This window comes from Rhinatrema bivittatum, chromosome 2 (genome assembly GCF_901001135.1).
Source record: "Rhinatrema bivittatum chromosome 2, aRhiBiv1.1, whole genome shotgun sequence".
NCBI classification, from domain to species: domain Eukaryota; kingdom Metazoa; phylum Chordata; class Amphibia; order Gymnophiona; family Rhinatrematidae; genus Rhinatrema; species Rhinatrema bivittatum.
Window position 1 is genome coordinate 11,056,281 of NC_042616.1, and position 24,026 is coordinate 11,080,306.

General features: G+C 43.8%; 1 protein-coding gene across 1 annotated transcript in view; it reads right to left on the minus strand.

Annotated features, from left to right (window-relative positions):
- Nucleotides 1–4,924: 4,924 nt before the first annotated feature.
- Nucleotides 4,925–24,026, minus strand: part of LOC115086099 (zinc finger protein 420-like) — a 35,835-nt gene continuing 16,733 nt past the window's right edge. The window contains exon 4 of the mRNA XM_029592628.1: nt 4,925–7,578. Within this exon, the coding sequence (XP_029448488.1) occupies nt 5,402–7,578 (2,177 nt within the window). The 3' untranslated portion in view covers nt 4,925–5,401. The remainder of the gene's footprint in view (nt 7,579–24,026) is intronic.

Below are 24,026 nucleotides of genomic sequence, written 5' to 3' on the forward strand. Positions count from 1 at the left end.
AAGGTGTGGAGCCCTTGGAAGAACTCCACCCAGGAAAAGGAGACCAGATCTGGACGTATGGGCACCAGGCCTGACGAAGTGCCTGGTTGCTGGCTGCTGCTTGCCAAGTCTGGAGTGTTCCCTGAGGAACCGCTGGGCTGGGACCTGCTCTGGCCCGGAACTCCCATGGCCTCCTCCCATTGGGCACATAGGGAGTCCATGTCCTCGCTCTGGGTGGCTCTGAGGTTGCATGCGGAGCAGAGACTTAGAGTTCGCATGTCCGAGTCAGGAGGCGCCGGCTCCGTGGATGCCTGAGCTCCCTGCTGCTCCATGGCTGCCGTATTACCACCTCAGCTGGATTATGCGCCTATTAAGCGGGCATCTTAGCAACGTGCGCCTATGAGCGGGCGTCTTATCATATGCGCCTAAGCAATGTGCGCCTATTGAGCAGGCGTCTTAGAAACGTGCGCCTATGAACCGGCGTCTTACAAAGGCGCGCCTAAGCAACGTGCGCCTATGAGCGGGCGTCTTATAAACGTGCGCCTATGAACCGGCGTCTTACAAAGGTGCGCCTAAGCAATGCGTGCCTAAACAACATGCGCCTAGGAGCGAGCGCCTATCACAGCGCGCGTACAGCAACGGGCGCCTATCGCAGCGCGCGTACAGCAATGGGTGCCTATCGCAGTATGCGCAAGCAAGACAAAATGGCGATTTCTTCAGCGCGCTGTCCTCGCAAGCAGGCCCAGCCAGTCCGCACTTCCTCGGAGACCACAGTGAAGATGTACGCCTTACCTTGTCTTCGGCGCTTCCCGGCTGGAACCCAGGCGGTCTCCGGCTGTGGGGGGAGAGGGGAAAGTACCTTCACCGCCGCTCTAGGAAGTGCACCCGCTGCCTCTAGGCCGCGCCCGAACACGTCTCGCTCGGGGGCCAAGTCCACGCCGGGACCGAGGCTGCCTCTATGCCATGCCCGAGCCCTTCTCACTCGGGGGCTAGGTCCCTGCCGCGACCCGGCCACCGGACCGAAGCTCGTACCTCCGAGGGACCACGGAAGTCAGCTCGGGAAACTCAACTGGGTGAGGGACCGACTGGTATCACCGCAGGAGTGCGGGGCTTGTCTTCAGTAAGTTTGTTCGATGAAATTTAGAAGTTAGAATTTGGAAACACGCTCAGCGAGCGTGTGGGAGCTCCAAACTGCTTTGGAGACGGAAATTACTGAAGTGCTTCACTTCCTGTGGGGGTATATGTACCCGTGCTGACGTCAGATCCGTCTAAAACTGCTAGCATGAGCACACTATACCCACTTGTTTTCAGTCCATCTGCTACACGCTAGGAAATTAAAAAAACCAAACAAAATAATTAAAACAAAACATCAAATAAAATAAACATATACCTAATAAAACAAGTGTCTAGCTATCTCTACCCATCTCCTGCTCAGCCTCAGGGAGCTGTGTGTCTCCATCCCAGCCTCTGTTCATTGTCATTAACTTCTGAGGACTATTTCCTGATTCAGTGGGTCCCTGAGCAGCTTTCCCCAGGGCCTATAACTGTGGCAGGGATGTGACCTGCACCTGAAGATCCTGCACTGTCACTGCCACCATCATTACCTCCTGCGCCGAGGATCTTTCTATCCAGGGCGATGCGTGCATTCATCTGTCTCTCATAAATCTGTTTTCTCATTCTTAAACAGTAATAGTGGCCTTGCTGACATTTGGTCTAGATCAGGGGGTCCCAACCTTTCAGGGAACACGGACCCCTCTGCACCTTCACAAACTTTCATGGACCTCCTTCCCCCCCCCCTCCCATTTCTCTGTAATGTTTGCCTGCGGTAACAGAAATAATGATCTGCATTCCAGAATCAATCATAATCTATAAAACTTTGATCTAAATGGAATACATAGGGAGGGAAATTTCCAAGGCTATTTAAAAATTGCTCTCATCATGGAAGGTTGAGGGCCTTTCATCTGCAAGGGGGAAAAGGAAGCGAGTTCAAAACAGTCCCAGGCTGGCAAATTGGGACAGCCTGGCAGAAAATCAGCACTGGTACCCGCAGCCCTGCATTGTCATTTTCAGAGGAAAACTGCCCGCGCAGGGAAAGCCAGTACTTTTGTTCAAAATTTTAATCTCTGCATGTACTTCCTCTCCCTGGCCTAGCCCTTCTCCTTTGTCCCCCTTGAAGGTACAAGTATGTGAGCTGTGCAGAGTGCAGGTACTTTTATACTCAATGGCAGGGAAAAGCAATTTTCAAAGGCCTTTCCACATGGCTAAGCAGGTGTTTAACCACATAAATGGTTTGAAACTTACATTCTCTGAAAATCGACCCATTTATTTTATTTATATTCTGCTTTTTGCACTTTTTTCAGCATTTCAAAGTGGATTACATTCAGGTACTGTAGGTTTTTCATTTTCCCCAGAGAGCTTACAATCTAAGTTTAATGGAGGGTAAAGTGACTTGCCCAAGGTCACAAGGAGCAACAGTGGGACTCGAACCCTGCTCTAACCACTAGGCTACTCCTCCACTCCGACCCATTATAGCCTGCAGTGTGGGGTGAAGGTTTCAGGGCCATAATAGATCTCACTATCATTCTCCTAGCCTGTGGCAGCAGCCCATTCATTTTCTATCTGGCTAAACTTTCTTCTATTCCTTCTGGAGGACCCCCTGGGATGGTCTCGGGGACATGAGATTGGGAACCACTGCTCTAGATTTTATACCAAGTGAAAGTACTGAGCAAGGATTACCAAGTGTAAGGAAATTCCCTTACACCAAGAGTCGCTCTGTTCCATTATTTTCTGTCCCTCAGATGTGAATGGAGCACTTGGTGCCTTTTTAAGGTTACATTCAGTACAGACAAATGGTAAGTCAGGGTTTGGGGAATAAGATCTCAATCTCTCACATTCACTGCTACTGCCCTTCATAATACTTGCATTGTGCCAAAGAGTCTCCTTCTGGAATTCATAAGATGTTGTATGCACAGGCAACATCTCCAGCTGTGCCTTTTCAGGCACCCAATACATCTGGACTAGTTCTGTTTGCCTTATGCCACATTTTATTTATTTATTTATTTAATGTTTTTTATATACCGACAACCGTTTGCACATCGTATCGGTGTACATTTAACTCAAAAAGGTAGGCAGAGCCTTTACATGGAACATTAACTATAAAATTAGAATTAAAAAGGTATTACAAGAAACAAATGGTAAGCAGAGCATTTCCTAGAACAGAAACTATGAAATTAGAGATAATGTTGCAGAGAACACAGGTTTTATAATAGATATAATAGATAGATTTTCTTGGTCTCTGAGTCCACAGAGAGCACACTTGCTACTGACACCTCTATCAGCAGTGTTTTTTTCCTTTACCGCAATATCTGCTTTTTTCTCAGGATCATGATCCCAGTGTTTTCCTGGTACAGCGATGTTGTAATTTCCAGAGGATAAGCTGGGCCACCTTATGTTTTTCTGTATCCAGGCCTTCTCACATCAGCACCCGACCTCCAGCAGCAAGCTGTGTAACCATTTCTAGTTCTGTTTTACAGAATCTGCATTTCTATTTTTTGTACATTCTATTGCTCCTTTCCCTTCATGGATTGATAGAGTCTCACTTATTCCTTCCACTCATGGTAACAGTTGTCCAAGCTTAAGGATGGAGACCAATTTTGGCCATTCACTGTCATACTTCAGCACTGGTTGAGTATTTGCATCTGTAAGGCCCACACCACCTTCAGCTGTTGGAACGCACAATCTCAGCATACATTGATAGATTACTTGATGAGTATGGAGAGGTTTTATTGTTCTTGCATCTTCACGCATATCCAGCATAGGTCTCTGCTTCAACGGCAGGGGGAATGAAGAAAAGTGGATCTATATACAGACAACAACCAACAAGGACTGAATTACATAGTCTGGGTAAACAAATAAGCATGGGTGTAGCTTGCTTATTGCGGCTGTTACTACCCCTAACTAATTAAGCTAGATATTTCACTTAGATGCAGCTCCAACACTGCTCTCTACATTAATGGTGGGGGTGGAAGGGAAATAGAACCAAAAGGTTACTAAGAGCCAAGAGTAACAGATAAGTATGAGAAAAAAAAAAGTGCGAAACTTGCTGGGCAGACTGGATGGGCCGTTTGGTCTTCCTTCTGCCGTCATTTCTATGTTTTTATGCATCCAACTCTTTAATATCTTCATCAAGACTTGTACAATTCCAAAATCTATAGGAGAGTGCATGAATTGCATTTGACTCCTGTGTAGTTTCTCTTGTGGCTTGCAAATTCTTCCTTTGTTCTAAAGCTTTTATCTCACAAAGTAAAATGACTGTTTCACTCCACTATAGATTCTCTCATGCCATATGAGATAGGTCTTCTGATTCAAACTTTTACCACACTCATTACACATAAATCAATTTTCTCATGTGTGTGTATTCTCTGTGGTATCTGAAGGTTCCTATCGTACTGAAACTTTTACGACATTCAATACAAATAAATGGTTTCTCCCCTGGGTGGATTGTCTGGTGGTTTTTGAGTTCTCCTTTTGTACTAAAGCTTTTATCACACTCAGAGCATGAAAATGGTTTGACTCTAGAATGGATTCTCTGGTGGCATATGAGAGATATCTTCTGACAAACATTTATCACACTCATTACATGTAAATGTTCTGACTCCAATATGGATTCTCTCATGGCATTTGAAGGATCCTACCTCGCTGAAATTTTTACTACATTCACTACATATGAACATAAAACATGCCAAACTGTGTCAGACCAAGGGTCCATCAAGCCCAGCATCCTGTTTCCAACAGTGGGTAATCTGTGATACAAGTACCTGGCAAGTACCCAAACATTAAATTTATTTATTTATTTATTTAAAAGTATTTATATACCGCTTTTTAAAATAAAATTTTATCAAAACGGTTTACAACATGTTAAAATAAAGTAAAAATAAAATATAACTAAAATAAACTTAAAATACATAAATTTTAACTAAGTGGCTAGATAAATGCTAGCTAAAACAAATTATTAATTAAAAAATAATAATAATGGTAACATGCCATGGGTGAAGAGGAGGGAGGGTAAAAAGGGATGGAGGGGGGTGGTAGCAACTTATCGAATTGTAATGTCCTAGAAAGAACACAGATGGAATGGTAGGGGAGAGAGGTTGAGGTAATATGTGTCTGATGAGAGAGAGAAATTTAGGAGATGAAGCTTCATTTTTGATCGGGGAGATGCTTAGTGGGGGTGTTAAATGCTTGTTGAAAAAAAATGTTTTTAGAGCCTTTTTGAAATGATGAGGATTTGATATTAAACGAAGAGGGTTGGGTAAAGAGTTCCAGAGAGATGGTCCTGCTACTGAAAAAGCTCTTTTCCTGGTGATGTCTAATCTAGCCTGTCGTGGTGATGGAATGTCTAAGAGATTTTGAGTAAGTGATCTTAAGTGTCGGGTGGGTTTGTAAATACGGAGTAAGGTGCAAAGCAAGGTGGATGAAGAGTTGTAAATGACTTGACTCCAGTGTGGATGCTCTGGTGGCATTTCAAGCTTCCTTTCCACCTGAAATCTTTACCACACTCAGTACATATAAATGGTTTCTCTCTTGTATGGATTCTCTGATGGCATTTGAAGATACCTTTTTTGCTGAAACTTTTACCACATTCACTGCATGTAAATGGTTTCTCTCCTGTGTGCATTCTCTGGTGGTATTTGAAGGGTGCTTTCCAACGGAAACTTTTACCACACTCACTACATGTAAATGGTTTCTCTCCTGTATGGATTCTCTGATGAACTTTGAGTTCACCTTTTCTTTTAAAAGATTTATCACACTCTGAGCATGGAAATGGTCTGACTCCAGTATGGATTCTCTGGTGGCATGTGAAGTAACTTTTCTGACTAAAACTTTTACCACACTCACTACATGTAAATGGTTTCTCTCCGGTGTGAATTCTCTGGTGGCATTTGAAGCTACTAATCCGATTGAAACCTTCACCACATTCACTACATGTAAATAGTTTCTCTCCTGTATGGATTCTCTGATGGCATTTGAAGTTCCCTTTTTTGCTGAAACTTTTACCACATTCGTTACATTTAAATGGTTTCTCTCCTGTGTGCATTCTCTGGTGGTATTTGAAGGGTGCTTTCCAACTGAAACTTTTACCACACTCATTACATGTAAATGGTTTCTCTCCTGTATGGATTCTCTGATGAACTTTGAGTTCACATTTTCTTTTAAAGCTTTTATCACACTCCGAGCATGCAAATGGTTTGACTCCAGTGTGGATTCTCTGGTGGCATGTGAAGTAATGTTTCTGACTAAAACCTTTACCACACTCACTACATGTAAATGGTTTCTCTCCTGTATGGATTCTCTGATGGCATTTGAAGCTACCAATCCGACTGAAACTTTTACCACACTCACTACATGTAAACGGCTTATCTCCCGTGTGGATTCTCTGATGAACTGCGAGTTCACCTTTTCTTTTAAAGCTTTTATCACATTCCGAGCATGGAAATGGTTTAACGCCAGTGTGGATTCTCTGGTGGATTAAGAGTTTACTCTTCTGCCTGAAGTGTTTACCACATTCAATACATATGAACTGATTTTCTACTATGGGGTTTTTCTTCTGTGGTGGGGCATCTGCCTTCCTACTGAAATATTTTTCAGCCTGAACGCAAGACAATGGTCTCTCACTAGTATGTTTTTTTCCATCTCCTGAAAAGACTTTCCCCTCAAATAAGCTTTTATTGCATTCATTGCTTGAAATTGCTTTCTCTCCTGGTTGGAATTTTAGTTGCCCTGTGACATTTTCTTTCTGATTGAAGTTTCTGTAACTATCAGTATTCATGAATAATTCTTCTTCTCTCTTTGTTTTTTGATTTATTAACAGGTTTTGCTTTTGAATGATGTTTTCTCCATGTTCAAAACATGAAAATGTTCTCTCTTCTGCCTCCATTTTCTGGTGATTTAATAAAGAAAACTCAGAGTTGGAAGATTCCCCCTCTTGAGAGCAATGAATGGGTCTCTGTCCTGTGTGTGTTCTTTGGTGTACTACTAAGGATTCCCTGCATGAGAAGTTTTTCTTGCATTCAATACAAGTGAAAGTGTTCTCTTCAGTGTCGATTCTTTGATGTAACTGCAGGGTTACCTTCTGTTTGAAACATTTCCCATACTGAGAGCATGGAAAAGGTCTCACTCCTCTGTGGGTTTTCTGGTGCAATACAAAATGACATTTCCTACCAAAGGTTTTCCCACAGGTGTCACAGTGAAAGGATTTCTTCCCTTTCTCCTCTTCTCTCTGGTGGAGGTCAGAAGTCATTTGATCACTGTTATTACTTTGGAAGGGTCTCTCTGCTCTCGAGTGTGTCTGGTGCGCAGGGAAGTCAATGACCTCCCTGGCAATTCTCTCACATGCAGTGACTCCATCCTGTGAGTCTCCTGCAGGGTCTTGCTCCTTCTTCTCCAATTCCTGATTATTTTGGCTAGTGTCTCTCCCCTCTGTGCACTGGGAAAGATTCTCACAGATATTTCCTGATTGTCTTGGTGTAAATCTCAGTAGTATAGGGTGTTCTTCTCGATTCTCCTCCCTCTTCTCTTCCTGTATGACCTCATTGTCTGCTGCATATGAAAAAACAAAAGGAATTAATCATGTGTCAGTGACAATGGAACGGAATGCTATCAATGACCTGGGGATCCGACTTTTTGAAGGATTACACAATGACTGCATGGGATCTCTGATATTAGAGAATTCTATGACTTAGCAGAAGCTTAAGGAGAGGCCTATGACAACTCCTGTGTAAAATAAACCCATACTGTGTAGGATTTATTTAATTTAATTATATATTTATAAAACTCATACCCCGCCTCCTCCAACGCAATTGTTCAGGGTGGATTACAAAGATACACGATCATTCAATCACAAATAAAACAACATAACACAAAATGGATAAACTAAAAACATCTTTACACAAAGTTTTCAAATCCTTTCTGAATACTTTTAAATCACACTCGAGAAGCTTTCGACATAAAAGATTATGAGGAAGAAAAGGCTCCCTTACAAGTTAGAAGCAATCAGTACTCACAAGCAGAGGGAACAGAAGCAGTCCTGTCCCTTCAGTCCTCAATGATATCAGTGGCTCATAACCTCCTATCCTAGAAGATATCAAGCCCTTTATTTCTGAATATCACCATCAGTTTCACCTAAGAACGACTCTGCACAGGGAGCCAGTGATGATCGTTTAACACAGGAGTTGGGATCCTACCTACCCATGCTACTAATGATGTGATAGTTTTATCCGAGCAGCAATAAAGCTGTTGTAATTCAGGAACGCTGGAGATCTCACAGGTCCCTCCTGTGAGATCTCCAGCGTTTTCCTGTGGGTCTAGTTCCTCTGGGCTTATCTACTACTGATTTATTTTAAAACATTTATTATCTGCTTATAGTGGACCTGCCATACTAAGTGGGTTACAATGGAGAAATCACTTACCTGATAATTTTGTTCTCCTTAGTGTAGACAGATGGACTCAGGACCAATGGGTATAGTGTACTCCTGATAGCAGTTGGAGACGGATCAGATTTCAATCTGACGTCAGCCCCTAGTACATATACCCCTGCAGGAAGTGCAGATCCTCAGTATTATTCTCGAAAAGCATTGTGGATATATGTATGACTGACTATTTTAATAACTTGATTAGCTTTATAACATGGTTAACTTGATTCATTTGAACTGGTTGAATTGGCTATAGCTGGAGACCTTCTATGGTACCAAACCAAGAGAGAAAATATTAGATCCCCTAATTATATTACCAATTATACATCATAATGAGAATCATGAAAAACTATAACCTTAATATCAACCCCACAAGTTTCAACCCACTGTGTACAATTATCACCAAAACATTTTTTTTCAAAAAAAGCTTTTTAACCACATACATCATATATTTTACAAAATGTAGTATTTAGTTTATTGCTCTTCTCCCATTGTAAACATCATATATACTTATTACAAAAATATCATTAGATACATTTCATACCCAAATGATCATCACAGAATTTATTGCAAACGCATTAACTTAATGCATACCAGTCAAATCTAGAGTGGATATGTCAATGTAATCATTACATAATGATTACACACATTTTTATTTAAAAACTTCTGGACATGTCCTAACCCATTACCCCATACATACCTCATACACATTCATGAAAACCTAATCCTATAACTTCTAAAAGATACCCGTATATCTGTTTCAAATACAAAAGGGTTCTGCTTTCTTTAAGGATATTCACCCCTTCTTTGGCTCTTTGATAATGTTCACCCCAACACGGTGCCTTGTTTCACCCACTCAGGGCTTCGTCAGGGGAGCTCTAACCAACTCCTGAATATCACGATATTAACCTCACTCATAGGCGAACACCTAGAACATACATAAGAGATCAAGTAACATCCCTACCAGATAATATCCATACACCAATTAATACCTCATAATATATCCCACCTCTAAAACCAACTTACTTAATTAAACAGTCCCAGTGACATGTCCACACCATTCATTTGCTAGCTTTCTCAATATCCACTAAAACATATAGAAAAAAAACTGTTGACACAACCACTCAGTCCCGCCACTATACAATCTCCATCACATTCCTTAATCAAGCTCAAACTTTAATAAACGGGCTACACACCTCACATAAAACGATTCCAGGGCACTAAATGTTTCATATACTGCCGAACATCTCAGCTACCAGGGAGCTGTTAAACAATTCCTTTCAGAAATACAAACCAACCATTATATATAATATTAACCCAATATCCTACAGGAAACATCTTAATTCAATTCATACTCACACGTTGAAAATATTCACTAGTTGATAACCCTCGGGACAAAAAACTGCCTCCACATCAGATTAATTCCCGCTCACCAGCCGCCGATATCTCTACCATCAATACATCTTACGACTCCTTCACCAACAAACCAAATATCCCACCGGGTATTTGAAAGATATCAGAACCAATCGATATCCTCCACACACAAATCAAATTCCATACTTCTCACCTGAGACCTACCTGCATTAACCCTAAATCCAACCACCACTCACCTGCGACTAACCCAATGGCCACGCCTATAAGACGCTCTAAACATATTCACTCTCATAAACCCATAAAACCACCAATAACGCACAACACCCCCCCACATGCGCACTACCCGATGACCACGCCCATCAGATGCACTAAATGTCATTACGCTGGAGAACGCGAACAACACTCACTGACAATACATCTCCACACACACTGCGCATATCCACATCCACACCCCCAAAGAAATCCATTCAATCCCTCAATGAATCCTGAAAGGATTTCACAGCGCTCGATGGATATCATCCCAACTATTTCAATAAAATGCCTCCCATTCTACCCCAACATTCAACCCCCATGGTTGGTAAGTACGCCACCAAAAAATAAATTGCTGCTCCAATCGCCATAACATCCGCGTTACATTCCCCTCAAAACCTTCCCTCAAACAGGAAATGGCAAAAAACCTGACATCAACCACCACATGGTTGGCTTCTCTCCAATGTCCAACTAGCGGAGCTCCCTCTTTAGCAATCCGCAGGTTACTTTTATGTTCAATAATCCGCTTCTGGACTCTACGTTTGGTGTGCCCAATATACACAAGTTTACATGGGCATACCACTGCATAAATAACTTTAACTGAAATACAAGAAAAGGTGCCCCTAATTTCATAAGGGGTCTTTATCCTCAAAATATCAAAATGTATTTATTTATTTATTTATTTAACATTTTTTATATACCGAAGTTCTAGCAACAATGTTGCTAATCATTTCGGTTTACATATAACATTGGGGTGACTTAACATGTGTGTCTTACATGGAACAGGAACTTGGAGAAAATTGAATAAATACTAATAATAAATAACATTAAAAACAACAGTAGTAATAGAAATGTTATATACAGGCGATTAAAATCAATTATGAATAAGGTATCTGCAAAATAGATAGGAGGGATTGGAAAATTAATTGTTTAGATGTCGAGCAAGAGGTATTATATGGCATAGACCTGGAGGAGCGATTTGAGAATAGTGCTCAATCGTAGGCTTGAGAGAACAGCCAAGTTTTAAGTCTTTTTTTTAAAAGTGAGGGGGCATTGTTCAAGCCTGAGATCCGATGGTAGAGAGTTCCAGTGGATCGGACCTGCAGTGGAGAAGGCTCTTTTGTTTGACGAAATTTTGAGTGGAGGGGTTTTCAGAGAACCTTTTTGCGCAGTTCTCAGTGGACGGGAGGAAGTATGTAACTGGAATGGGATCCTGAGGTCTAGGTATGAGGCTTTGCAAATGGATTTATGGATGGATGAAAGGGTTTTGTGGGTGATTCTGTATTTTATAGGGAGCCAATGTAGATTTTTTAATATTGGTGTTATGTGGTCCCTTTTTTTTGCTTTAGTTAAGATCCTGGCAGTGGCATTTTGGAGCATTTGTAGCGGTTTTAGAGAGATATCTGGGAGACCAAGTAAAAGGGAGTTGCAGTAATCAATTTTAGAAAATATGATTGCTTGCAGAACTGATCTGAAATCCTGGGGGTACAATAAAGGTCTGAGTCTTTTTAGAACCTGGAGTTTGAAGAAGCATTCTTTCACTGTGTTACTGATAAAACTTTTGTAATTCAGTAGGTTATCCATAGTGACTCCTAGGTTTCTGACCTGGGTAGATAGAGGAGGTGGTGCCGAAGGATAAGTGTTGGAGAGTTGATAGTTGCCTTCTTGGGTGATTAGGAGGTATTCTGTTTTGTTGGTATTCAGAACTAGACAGAGATCAGCAAGGAGATTGGATATGGAGAGGAAGCATGAATTCCAAAAGTGAAGAGTTTCTTGCAAGGATTTGGTGATAGGAATAAGTATTTGGACATCGTCCGCAAAATGTCCGGATATTCAACCTGTTATCACACACAGAGCAACCTTGACACTCATATGCCCTGTATACATTTTGGGGGGGAATAATAACGCCCCGATACTAGAGAGCTCAAATTTCTTCCTTTCTTAAATGCAAATACAGGCTTCTCACTACAACCTGGGACCTGACTCACCATGGGCCAGTACTTCAAAATGATTTCCTTAATATCGCTACTTCTGGATGAATAGGAAATACAACATACAGTTCTATCCAACTTGGATCGCTGCGATTTAAGTAAAAGATTGTCTCGATTAGCAAATAATTCCCTTTTAAATGCTCTCTTAACACACCCCTTAGGGTACCCTCTCTGTTTAAATTTCAAACTGAGTTCCTGAGCTTTTAACCTGTATTCAGATGTAGTGGAACAAACTCTACGGTAACACAGAAACTGACTGATAGGAATGCTTTCACTTAGTCTCCTCGGATGGAAGCTACCAAAATGAAGAATTGAATTTTTGTCTGTAGGTTTTACAAAAACAGTAGTTTCAAAGACATCCCCCACCCAGCGGACCACCATGTCCAAAAAAGTCACACACCTTCTACTTGATTGCACTGTAAATACCAGATTTTCATCCAATGAATTGATCCAATTGGTAAATACACAAGCTGTTCATCACTACCACACCACACCCAGAAAAGATCAATAAATCTCTTCCAAACAATAACTTTTTCAAAACTTGGGGCAGGGTAAATGTATTGTTCCTCAAAGGCCGCTATATAAAGGCAGGCCACAGAAGGGGCCACCGGGGACCCCATAGGGATACCCTTAATTTGCTTATAAAATTCATCATAGAATGTGAAATAGAATTCCTGAATCAAAATCTGAGATAATTGTAAGATAACATTGGCCCTCATACTGTTAATTTCCCTCTTACATAGAGCCCCGGAGCGCCCTCGACCTGCGAGACCTCCCAGCCGATCACCACGTGGCATCGGATCGCCCCTGCCGCGTCATCATCCGGGGCTGCAGGCAAGTTAAAGCCCTGCTTCCCTGCCGGCACTTCCTCTTTCGCCGCTTGACCTCCCGAACAGGCTGAGGGCTCCCGCGCGGCCGGCGCAGACCCATCGGGGTCCCGGAGCCCCCTCGACCTGCGAGACCTCCCAGCCGATCACCACGCGGCATTGGACCGCCCCTGCCGCGTCATCATCCGGGCTTGCAGGCAAGTTAAAGCCCTGCTTCCCTGCCGGCACTTCCTCTTTCGCCACTCGACCTCCCGAACAGGCTGAGGGGCTCCCGCACGGCCGGCGCAGACCCATCGGAGCCCCGGAGCCCCCTCGACCTGCGAGACCTCCCAGCCGATCACCACGCGGCATTGGACCGCCCCTGCCGCGTCATCATCCGGGCTTGCAGGCAAGTTAAAGCCCTGCTTCCCTGCCGGCGTCGCGCGCCAAAGGAGCACGACTAAGGGGCCTGCCACCCATACACTTGTATCCAGACCCCACTGCCACCCATACACTGGCAGAAATCATAAATTGCTCCCTATCACATGGGATCTACCCAGATGACCTAAAAACAGCCTCAATCAAGCCACTGCTAAAAAAACCAAATCTAAATGCTTGTGATCCCAATAACTTCCGCCCGATTTCCAACCTCCCATTCATAGCTAAAATCATGGAAAAATTGGTAAACACCCAACTATCCAACTATTTAGAGGACCACAGTATTCTGTCCCCAAACCAATATGGTTTTCGCAAAGCTGCAAGCACCGAAACCCTACTACTCTCTCTCACGGACTTCCTCATTTCTGGAATTGATAAAGGCCAAACATTTTTACTAATCCTCCTTGACTTCTCGGCGGCCTTCGACACAGTCAATCACGCCGTACTTCTAAAACAACTGGCAAACATTGGATTGACAGGTGCTACACTAAACTGGTTCAAAACATTCCTAGAAAACAGAGGATATAGAGTCAAAATTCACAATAAAGAATCCCAATACCACCCTTCTAACAGAGGGGTGCCGCAAGGTTCATCACTTTCACCCACGCTCTTTAATGTCTACCTGTTACCACTATGTCAACTTCTTACAGAATTAAACCTGAAACACTTCCTTTTCGCAGACGACGTACAGATCGTGATTCCCATAAAAGAAACAATCTCAAAAACAATGGAACACTGGGACAGTTGCTTATTAGAAATTAAACTTCTCCTCACCAACCTAAACCTCGTACTTAACGCTTCAAAAACGGAATTCCTGCTCATATCACCGGAAAACAATAACACACTTCCAAAACCAACCGCACTCCTTCAAACTACCCATGTAAGAGATCTAGGAGCTATCTTAGACAATCGTCTCAACCTTAAAACATTCATTAACCAAACCACCAAAAATTGCTTCTACAAATTACATATTCTGAAAAGAATCAAACCACTTTTCCACGCTATGGACTTTAGAACAATCTTGCAAGCAATAATTTTTTCCAAACTAGATTATTGCAACTCTTTACTATTAGGCCTCCCAGCTTCTTATACCAAAACCCTACAAATGGTTCAGAACTCCGCAGCCAGAGTCCTTACAAATTCCAGGAAAATGGACCACATCTCCCCTATCCTCCAAAAACTCCATTGGCTACCAATCCACTATAGAATCATGTACAAATCCATCAACATCATATACAAAACCATCAACCAACACACGCAACTCGATCTACAAATACCATTTAAAAAATACACTTCCGCCAGACCTATCAGGGAATACTACAAAGAGTCACTCCAAATTCCAAATGCCAAAACCTATCAACATAAATCCTTGAGTCTCAGAGCCTTCTCTACAGCAGGTCCAGTTCTGTGGAACTCTATACCACCTGATCTGAGACAGGAGCCATGCGCACTAACATTTAGGAAAAGACTAAAAACTTGGCTTTTCAAAAAAGCATTTCCAAGCCTTGAATAAAACGCACTCATCAACACAAACTCCTATGTAATATCTGGATCCAAATAAGAATCCACCTATCACAAACTTTCACTCATTACTACCATTTGAGTTTTTACCATATCATCACCATGCACTACTGTGTCATATTTATTCTCTTGGTTATTTATAATACCGCTCATATTTATGTACCGTCACATTCATTCAAATAGACTTATTTATTTACTCTGCTACACTATTACTTTAATTGTATGAAATGTAAATATTGCATTGTTTAACCTCTCCCATCTTCCAGTTCCAAGTTAATTTTCCCTGTTTTATTGTAACTTTCTCACACCTTTTAATTGACTCTCTGTATTTAAAGTTCACAGTTGTATTGGAAATATTTATTACGTTACGCTATACTTTACACACATTGTTATTTGTAAACCGGGTTGATGTGATGCCTATCATGAAACTCGGTACAACAAAAATAATAATAAATAATAAAATAAAATATGTACCCCTGTACCATGGTCTGATCATGCACTTATCGAGACCCGGATCACCCTCAATGCCTATAACCCCTGTAACCACCCACAAAATAACATCTCCTTCTCCTACCGCAAAACCTGCAATACTGAAGAGCTCACCTCTGTTCTCTCGGAATCCATGGACAACCTTGACTGTTCATCCCCAGATACTGCACTCAGCTCTTGGATCAGTATTACTCAAGACATTGCCGATAAGCTATGCCCCATCATCACCCGTAAGCAATGTACCGCTCCCTCCAACAACAAACCCTGGTACACAAAGGAACTCCATCAAATGAAGCACAACCTTAGGCTCAAAGAAAGAGCTTGGCGCAAAAACCCTACCTTTCAGCACTCCAATTCCTACAAATCCTACCTCCACACCTACTGCCTAGCCATTCAAAATACCAAACGAGACTACTACGCCTCCAAAATCCACCAGTACACTTTCAATCCGAAAGCCCTTTTCTACTATGTCACTACACTCACCAACCCCCCCACCCCTTTCATCGCTGAGGAAGAAACTAGCACAAAATGTGAAGAACTCGCCCGTTTCTTCCACAACAAAATAACTAGCATACTCCTCAGGTTTCCCCCTACAGCTACAAACATGCCCCTCCCTCCTAAGCCCATCCACAACCCTTCCTCCCTGAAAAATTCACTCAACACCATTGACCTCATCTAAGGAAATTGAGGCAATTCTCAAAAAATCCAAGCCTGCATCCCACCCCTCTGACACTATACCCACGAAAACACTACTCTCCATCCCCACTACCATTGCCCAACCCCTAGCAAATATTATTAACTGCTCCCTGTCCACCGGCTCAATCCCAGATCCCCTCAAACATGCTATAGTCAAACCCCTCATAAAGAAGCCTTCTCTTGACCCCAAAGACCCTGCCAACTATCGTCCTATCTCCAACCTCCCTCTCATTTCAAAAATCATGGAGAAGGTAGTAAATGCCCAGCTCATGGAATACCTAGACGACAATAACTTACTCCACGCCTCTCAATTCGGCTTTCGCAAAAACCTAAGTACTGAAACCCTCCTACTATCGCTCACAGATTTCCTCCTCACTGGCCTCGACCAAGGTCATAATTTTCTCATCGCTTTCCTCGACATTTCAGCGGCTTTCGACACGATAAGCCACGAACTGCTCATCTCCCGCTTAATCGACATTGGAATCTCTGGCACCGCCCTCCTGTGGTTCAGATCCTACCTCACCAACAGACGCTTCTCTGTAAAACTTGGCCCATCAGAATCTTCCCTTTTCACCCTATCTCAAGGAGTACCCCAAGGCTCCTCCCTCTCCTCCACCCTATTTAACATATACCTCCTCCCTCTCTGCCATCATCTTTCTGATCTCGGACTCAGATTCTACATCTATGCAGACGATGTCCAAATCATCATCCCTATCCGTGAATCCCTATCTGCCACCATATCCTTCTGGGAGAAATGCCTTGCCTCCATTAACACACTGCTCACCTCCCTTCAACTCACCCTCAATTCTACAAAAACTGAGCTCCTCCTCATCCACAACCATCAGACCCTTATGCTGACCCCATCTAATGACCCCGTGACCACCTCCCTCAGTGCACAACCTGCTGTACGAAACTTAGGTGTACTAATTGACCCTCATCTGAGCCTCAAGAGCCACATCAACTCCGTCATAAAAGGAGGTTTTTATAAGCTTATGGTCATAAAAAAGCTCAAGCCCCTAACTCCATACCCATGATCTCAAAACTGTTATCCAAGCTACCCTAACGTCAAAGTTGGATTATTGCAACTCATTGTACCTTGGCCTCCCCTTCTCCACCATCAGACCTCTCCAGATACTTCAAAATGCAGCAGCTAGGATAATCAGTAACACACGTAAATCAGACCATATAACCCCCATCCTCAAGGACCTACACTGGCTCCCCATCCCCTCCCGAATCCTGTTCAAAACCATCACCATCATACATAAAACTATCTACAATCACAACTCCCTATGGCTCAATGAACCTCTCCAACCTGCTCAATCCGCCCGCCCCACCAGAATGAACCTTAAGTGCACCCTACAAGTCCCCTCACTCAAGAAAGCCCGACTCTCAGCAACAAGGACCCGTGCCCTCTCCATTGCAGGCCCCACCCTTTGGAACTCTCTTCCTCCCTACCTTCGCCTGGAACAATGCCCTTATAAATTCCGAAAACTGCTACAGACCTGGCTTTTTCACCAGGCCTTTCCGGATTAATCCCTTTTGACATTTCTGCCCTGCCCCATCCCTTTGCTAAACCCTTAATCAGTGTAATCCAACCTTCTAGACCATGTAATCTTTTCAGTTCCATTTGTAAATATTGTAAATCAAATACTCTTGTATAACTTTTATACTTCTCAAACTTGTTAATCATGTTACCTCTATCCTGCTTCTCTCCTTTCACTTAGTTTGTCAGGTTCGCTGTTTTTTGAACCTTCTTTCAGTTGTCCCATCCCCCCCTTCCCTGTTATTTGTAATTTACACCTTTTGCTATTATGTAAACCGACATGATGTGTACTTTAATATCAGTATAGAAAAGCTGTTAAATAAATAAAATTACATAGAAACACAGAAACATAGAAATGACGGCAGAAGACCAAACGGCCCATCCAGTCTGCCCAGCAAGCTATGCCCTCTTTCCTTTTTTTTTAATCTCATACTTGTTACGCTTGGCTTTTAGTACCTTTTAGTTCTATTTCCCTTCCACCCCACCATTAATGTAGAGAGCAGTGCTGGAACTGCATCCAAGTGAATATCTAGCTTAATTAGGGGTAGTAACCGCCGCAATAAGCAGGCTACACCCATGCCTTTGTCCACCCAGACTATGCAATTCAGACCTTGTTGGTTGTTGTCCATATACAGATCCTCTTTTCCACATTCCCCCTGCCGTTGAAGCAGAGAGCTATGCTGGATATGCATTGAAAGTAAAGTATCGGCTTATTTGGTTTTGGGGAAGTAACCACCATAACAAGCAAGCTACACCTTGCTTTTTTGTGAATGCAAATCCTTTTTTTTTTCTTCCACATTTCCTCTTGCTTTTGAAGCCTAGAGCAATGTTGGAGTCTCATTAACCGTGTGTATGTAATTGAACAAGGGTATTTATTTATTTTTAATTTTTATATACCGATGTTCCTGTATACAATACATATCGCACCGGTTTGCATAGAACTGAACTGTCACCTCAGGGGCGGAATACATTGGAACAGGTTGACAGAGAATTTACAAGGAGACAATCAAAAAGCATGATTAACTGCAACATAGTACAAACTAAACAACATATGTACAGTGGGATAGATACCGTCTATCGCTTCATCCGATCTTAGCTCTCACGGAAGGCTTGGGTGAATAGCCAAGTCTTTAGCTTCTTTTTGAATGTCAAAATGCACGGTTCTTGGCGGAGGTCCGGTGGGAGCGAGTTCCAAAGAGTGGGACCTGCAGTGGACAGAGCTCGTTTCCTCAGGGAGGCTTTAGCCGGCTGGGTGTGAAGCATGTTCTGGTATGCACTTCTGATCGGTCTCTTAGAAATGTGCTGCTGCAGTTGGAAAGATAGGTTGAGGGGGGAGATGTTGTGTAGATCCTTGTGAATCATCATGAGGGCTTTGAAGTGTATCCTGAATTTAATAGGCAGCCAGTGAAGATTCTGGAGGATGGGGTGATGTGTTCCCTTTTTTTGGTGTTAGTGAGGATTCTGGCCGTTGCATTCTGGACCATCTGAAGTGGTTTGATGGTGCTAGCGGGCAGGTCCAGCAGGAGTGAATTGCAATAATCCAGTTTCGGGAGGATGATAGCTTGTAGTACCAGACGGAAATCTCGGAAGTGTAGAAGTGGTTTTAATTTTTTTAATACTTGCAATTTGAAGAAGCATTCTTTGGTGGTGTTGTTTACAAACTTGCTAAAGTTGAGTTGGTTGTCTAGTAGCACACCAAGGTCTCTCACTTGCGGAGTGTGGTCGATTGATGTGAAGGAGAGTTAGGAAGAAATAGGAGGGTTGAGCTGGGGGCAGTTGTCTGGGGCTATTATAAGGATTTCGGTTTTGTTGGTATTTAGAACGAGGTTGAGGCTGGTGAGCAGGTTGTTGATTGATGTGAGGCAGCTATTCCAATAAGACCATGTTTTGTGGAGGGATTCAGCTATCTGGATGAGGATCTGTATGTCATCCGCGTATAGGAAGTGTGTTAGCTTGAGGTTGGTTAGTAGATGGCAGAGTGGAAGGAGATAAATATTGAATAGTGTAGGTGAAAGGGATGATCCTTGGGGTACCCCCAGCTTAGAACTGATAGGGTGATTCTTTGTTGTTAATCCTAACCTTGTAGAACCTGTTTTCAAGGAAGGATTTGAACCAATTGAGCGCCAATCCTGTGATGCCTATGTCTGCTAGACACTGAAGGAGGCATGAGTGGTTCACGGTGTCAAACGCTGAGGAGAGATCCAGAAGTGCGAGAAGGAAAGGTTGACCTTTTTCCAGATTGAGGAGAATGGTGTCAGAGAGCGAGGCTAATAGTGATTCGGTGTTCAGTGACTTACGGAATCCGAATTGGTTTGAGGTGAGAATGTCGTTTTCTTCTAAGAAATCGGATAGTTGTCTGTTTACAACCTTTTCCATGATTTTGGCGATCATTGGAAGGTTAGCAATGAGTCTGAAGTTGGCTAGGTCTGTGGGTGGTAGGTTAGGTTTTTTGAGGAGCGGCTTGAGCATTGCAAGCTTGAATTGGTCAGGGACTTGGCCTTGTGACAGTGAGCAATTTATGATGTCTGCTATAGGTTTGGCGATGATGTTAGGAATGGAAAACAGCAGATTTGATGGGATGTGGTCTAATGGGTGGGACGAGGGCTTCATCTTCTTGAGGATGTTTTCTATTTCTAAAGCTGATGTCGGCTCGAGGGTGGCAAGTGAAGCTGTGGTTGAGATATGTTGCTGGGGGGTTGCGTGCGAGCTTTGGGGGCTGGAGGTGGATGAGTTGATTGGTTGAGAAGAAGGTCCCTTGAGGGGTGCGAGGAGGGTGGTGATTTTGTTCTCAAAGTAGACCGCCATATCATTGGCTTTGTTGGAAGCTTGTGCGTCTGGTATGAGGGGCGTAGTTGGTTTTGTGAGGGCTGATACATAGGAAAACAGAGCTCTTGAGTCAAAGATAAAGTGGTGGATCTTTTTAGAGAAGAATTCTTTCTTGGTTGTTGATGACATTTCTGTATGAGTTTAGGCAGGATTTATAAGCCAAGAGTGTTGTAGTGGAAGGAGTTTTGCGCCAACTGTGTTCCTTACATCTGAGCTCCTGTTTGAGTGACTTCAACTCGGGGGTGAACCAGGGTTTCCTGTTGTCCTTGTCTGGATGGAGAGTTTTCGAGGTCATGGGGCACACTTGATCTGCCACTCTGTTGGTAATGTTGATCCACGAAGTCGTGGCAGTGTTGACGTCCGAGAGGTCCAGGTAAACTAGTTCTTTGGATAGATGCGAGCTGAGGAGTTCTCCGGTGCAAGGTTTTCTGACGGAGACTGAGGTTACATGTGTTGCTTGAGGAGGGTGTTCCATGATCTCTAGCGCCGTGGATATGATTCGGTGGTCCGTCCATGGGACTGGAACGCATGTTGGATTGGTATGGGGCGATATTCCTTCATTTATGAAAATGAGGTCTAACGTGTGACCTGCTTTGTGGGTGGGATCGTTGACTATTTGTCTGAAACCCATGTGGCTGAGTGAGGAGAGAAGGGTTTTGCAGTTAGTGGAGCGAGGTTGAACGTCCACGTGAAGGTTGAAGTCTCCCATCAGGATGGCTGGGAGGAAGTCAGGCCTGCGCGATCGGCGCTGGTGGCCAAAATCGCAGGAATTTTGACTGAGCGTATGATGTCGTGGTCCCCGCACCAGGCTTTGAATACTCTCCAAATCCTTATGTATGTTAGGGATGTGGAGAACTTGTGTGCTCGGAGTAGGGTGTCAATTACTGCCCCCAAGTATCCTCTCCTCCTTAGGTGAGTCCTCTCAATGGCCAGACCGTAAGAGAGAATGGAGCTGGATCCTCATGGAGGATCGGTCCCTGTTTAAGCAGGTCTCTGTGTGGAGGTAGCAGCAGGGGGTTCCCTGCCAGCAGTCTTCGCATGTCTGTGTCTTCTTAGCCAGTCCGGGGCCACTAGAAGGACTGGTCCCCTGTGGTGTTCTATCTTGTGGATGATCGCGCCCAATAGGGGCCATGGTGGGAAGGCATATAACAGAGTCTCCTGTGGCCAGGTCTGTACCAGGGTATTGATTCCCTGGGACTGGGGTTCCCACCTGCGGCTGAAGAAACTGGGTACTTGGGTGTTGGACCGGTTTGCCAGGAGATACATGGTTGGTGTTCCCCAACTGTTTTCTATCAATTGGAATGCTGTGGATGACAGTTTCCATTCTCCTGGATCTAGACTTTCTCTGCTGCAGTAGCCCGCCACGACATTGTCTTTCCCGGCAATGCTGACGGCCAAGATCTCTTGAAGATTCACTTCCGCCCATGATTTTAGGTGGTCTATTTCCAGAGACACCTGTTGGCTTCTGGTTCCTCCCTGACAGTTGATGTAGGCCACTGTTGTGGCGGTGTCCGACATTACTCTTATCGCTTTGCCTCGGAGTCTGTGACCGAACCTTAGGCAGTCTAGTCTGATTGTCCCGGCTTCTAGGCGATTGATGTTCCATCCCGACTCATCTTCGTTCCATTGCCCTTGGGCGGTTAGCTCCTGGCAGTGTGCTTCCCCATCCTTGTAGGCTGGCATCTGTGGTGCGTAGGATCCAGGGTGGGTAGGATAGTCTTGTTCCTTGGCTCAGATGGGCTTCTTGAAGCCACCATCGTAGTTGGGCCCGAACTCTGTCTGGGAGCTGAAGCCGTACGGTGTAGTTCTGGGACAGTGGATTCCATCGTGATAGTAATAAGCGTCGTAGGGGTCTCATGTGAGCTCTACTTCCAGTGTGGATGCCATGAGGCCGAGAACTTGTAGGTAAATCCATGCTGTGGGGCGAAGTTCGCTCAACAGGGTTCGTAACTGGGTCATCAGTTTTGATCTCCTTGTCGGTGTCAGGATGACCTTGTCTTGTTTGGTGTCGAACCGGACTCCCAAGTATTCAGAGATTGGGAAGGCTGCAGGCAGCTCTTGTTTGTGTTGACCACCCACCCGATGCTCTCCAGTAGAGTTTTGACTCTGTTCGTTGCCCGGTGGCTTTCCTCTGGGGATTTCGCTCTGATCAGCCAATCGTCTAGATAAGGGTGCACTCGGATTCCTTCCTTCCTCAGTGTTGCTGCCACCACCACTATGATCTTGGTGAACGTCTGGGGTGCAGGTAAGAAACTCTCCCGGTTGCATTGCCCTTATTACCGAGCGTAGGGTTTCCATGTGGAAGCGAGGAATTGTCAGGTAACGGTTGACCGCCTTGAGGTCCAGGATATGTCTCCAGCACTCATCCAATCTTCATCAAACATCCAGCCAACCAGTCTCCAGCACTCATCCAATCTTCATCAAACATCCAGCCAACCAGTCTCCAGTACTCATCCAATCTTCATCCAGCACTCATTCCAACTAACCTCCAACCTTCATCAAACCAACCTACAACACTCTTTCTACCAGCCCCAAACTCTCATCAAACCTCATAATTCCTGCACTCATCAACCCCATCCCAGAAATTCAAACAACCAGCTCACCGGTTACATCAGGCCTCAATGTCTATCGGTCTTCCAATACCAATTCTCCATCATAGGACCGTACTCATAGGAAAACCTATCTTGACTTCCCGTCCACTCACCTACAAATCCCTCATCCCAATCATGATTTCCCCTCTTACACAGATGCTAGGCTTAGCTCTATTCTCCCTGATTCTATTCAACGCCCAATCACTCACCAAGAAAACGCTAATACTAAATGACCTTCTTCTTGACTCAAACCCGGACCTATGCGCCATAACTGAAACATGGCTTAAACATACGGACACTGCACTAATAAACCAACTCCCAACTCAAACCTTCGATTTCTACTCCATTCCCCGACAGAAAAGAAGGGGTGGGGGTATTCTCCTTGCAGCAAAGAGAGAGCTGAGACTCACACAATACCCAATTAACTCACCTACAAAAATTGAAACAGGCCTTTTCAAATCAGACCTTCTACAAATCCTTCTAGTCTATGCCCCCCCAGGCCTTCTGGACTCCGATGCCTCTCCCATCCTAGAACTAATAGCGACACACCTAAATCTGGAGTCCCCAGCAATAATACTGGGAGACTTTAATTTACATGTCGACAACCCCAACCTATCAACCAACTGCAAAACATTCCTAAACGCCATGTCTGCCATGGGATTCAAGCAGATAATCAACAAACCTACCCATAAAGCGGGACACACCTTGGATCTCATTTTTGTAAACTCAGCCATCTCTCAAACAGCACTACCAGTATGCAAACCAGTCCCCTGGTCAGACCATGCTTTAATCTCTACCACATTCTCGCTAGCACAAACAAGCAACAAACATGTCCCACAACCTCAATTTACTTACAGGAAAGTTTGCTCATCCGATGAACTACACAAACACCTTATCCTAGAACTCCCTCTTATAAACTTATCTACCCCTAACTCAGCCCTCCTTCTCCTGGTCCAATATTACAGAATCGGCTGCAAGCAAACTCTGCCCACTGGCAACAAAAAAACTCAAACTTAACGCCTCAAAAAGACAACCTTGGTTTAACGAAGATC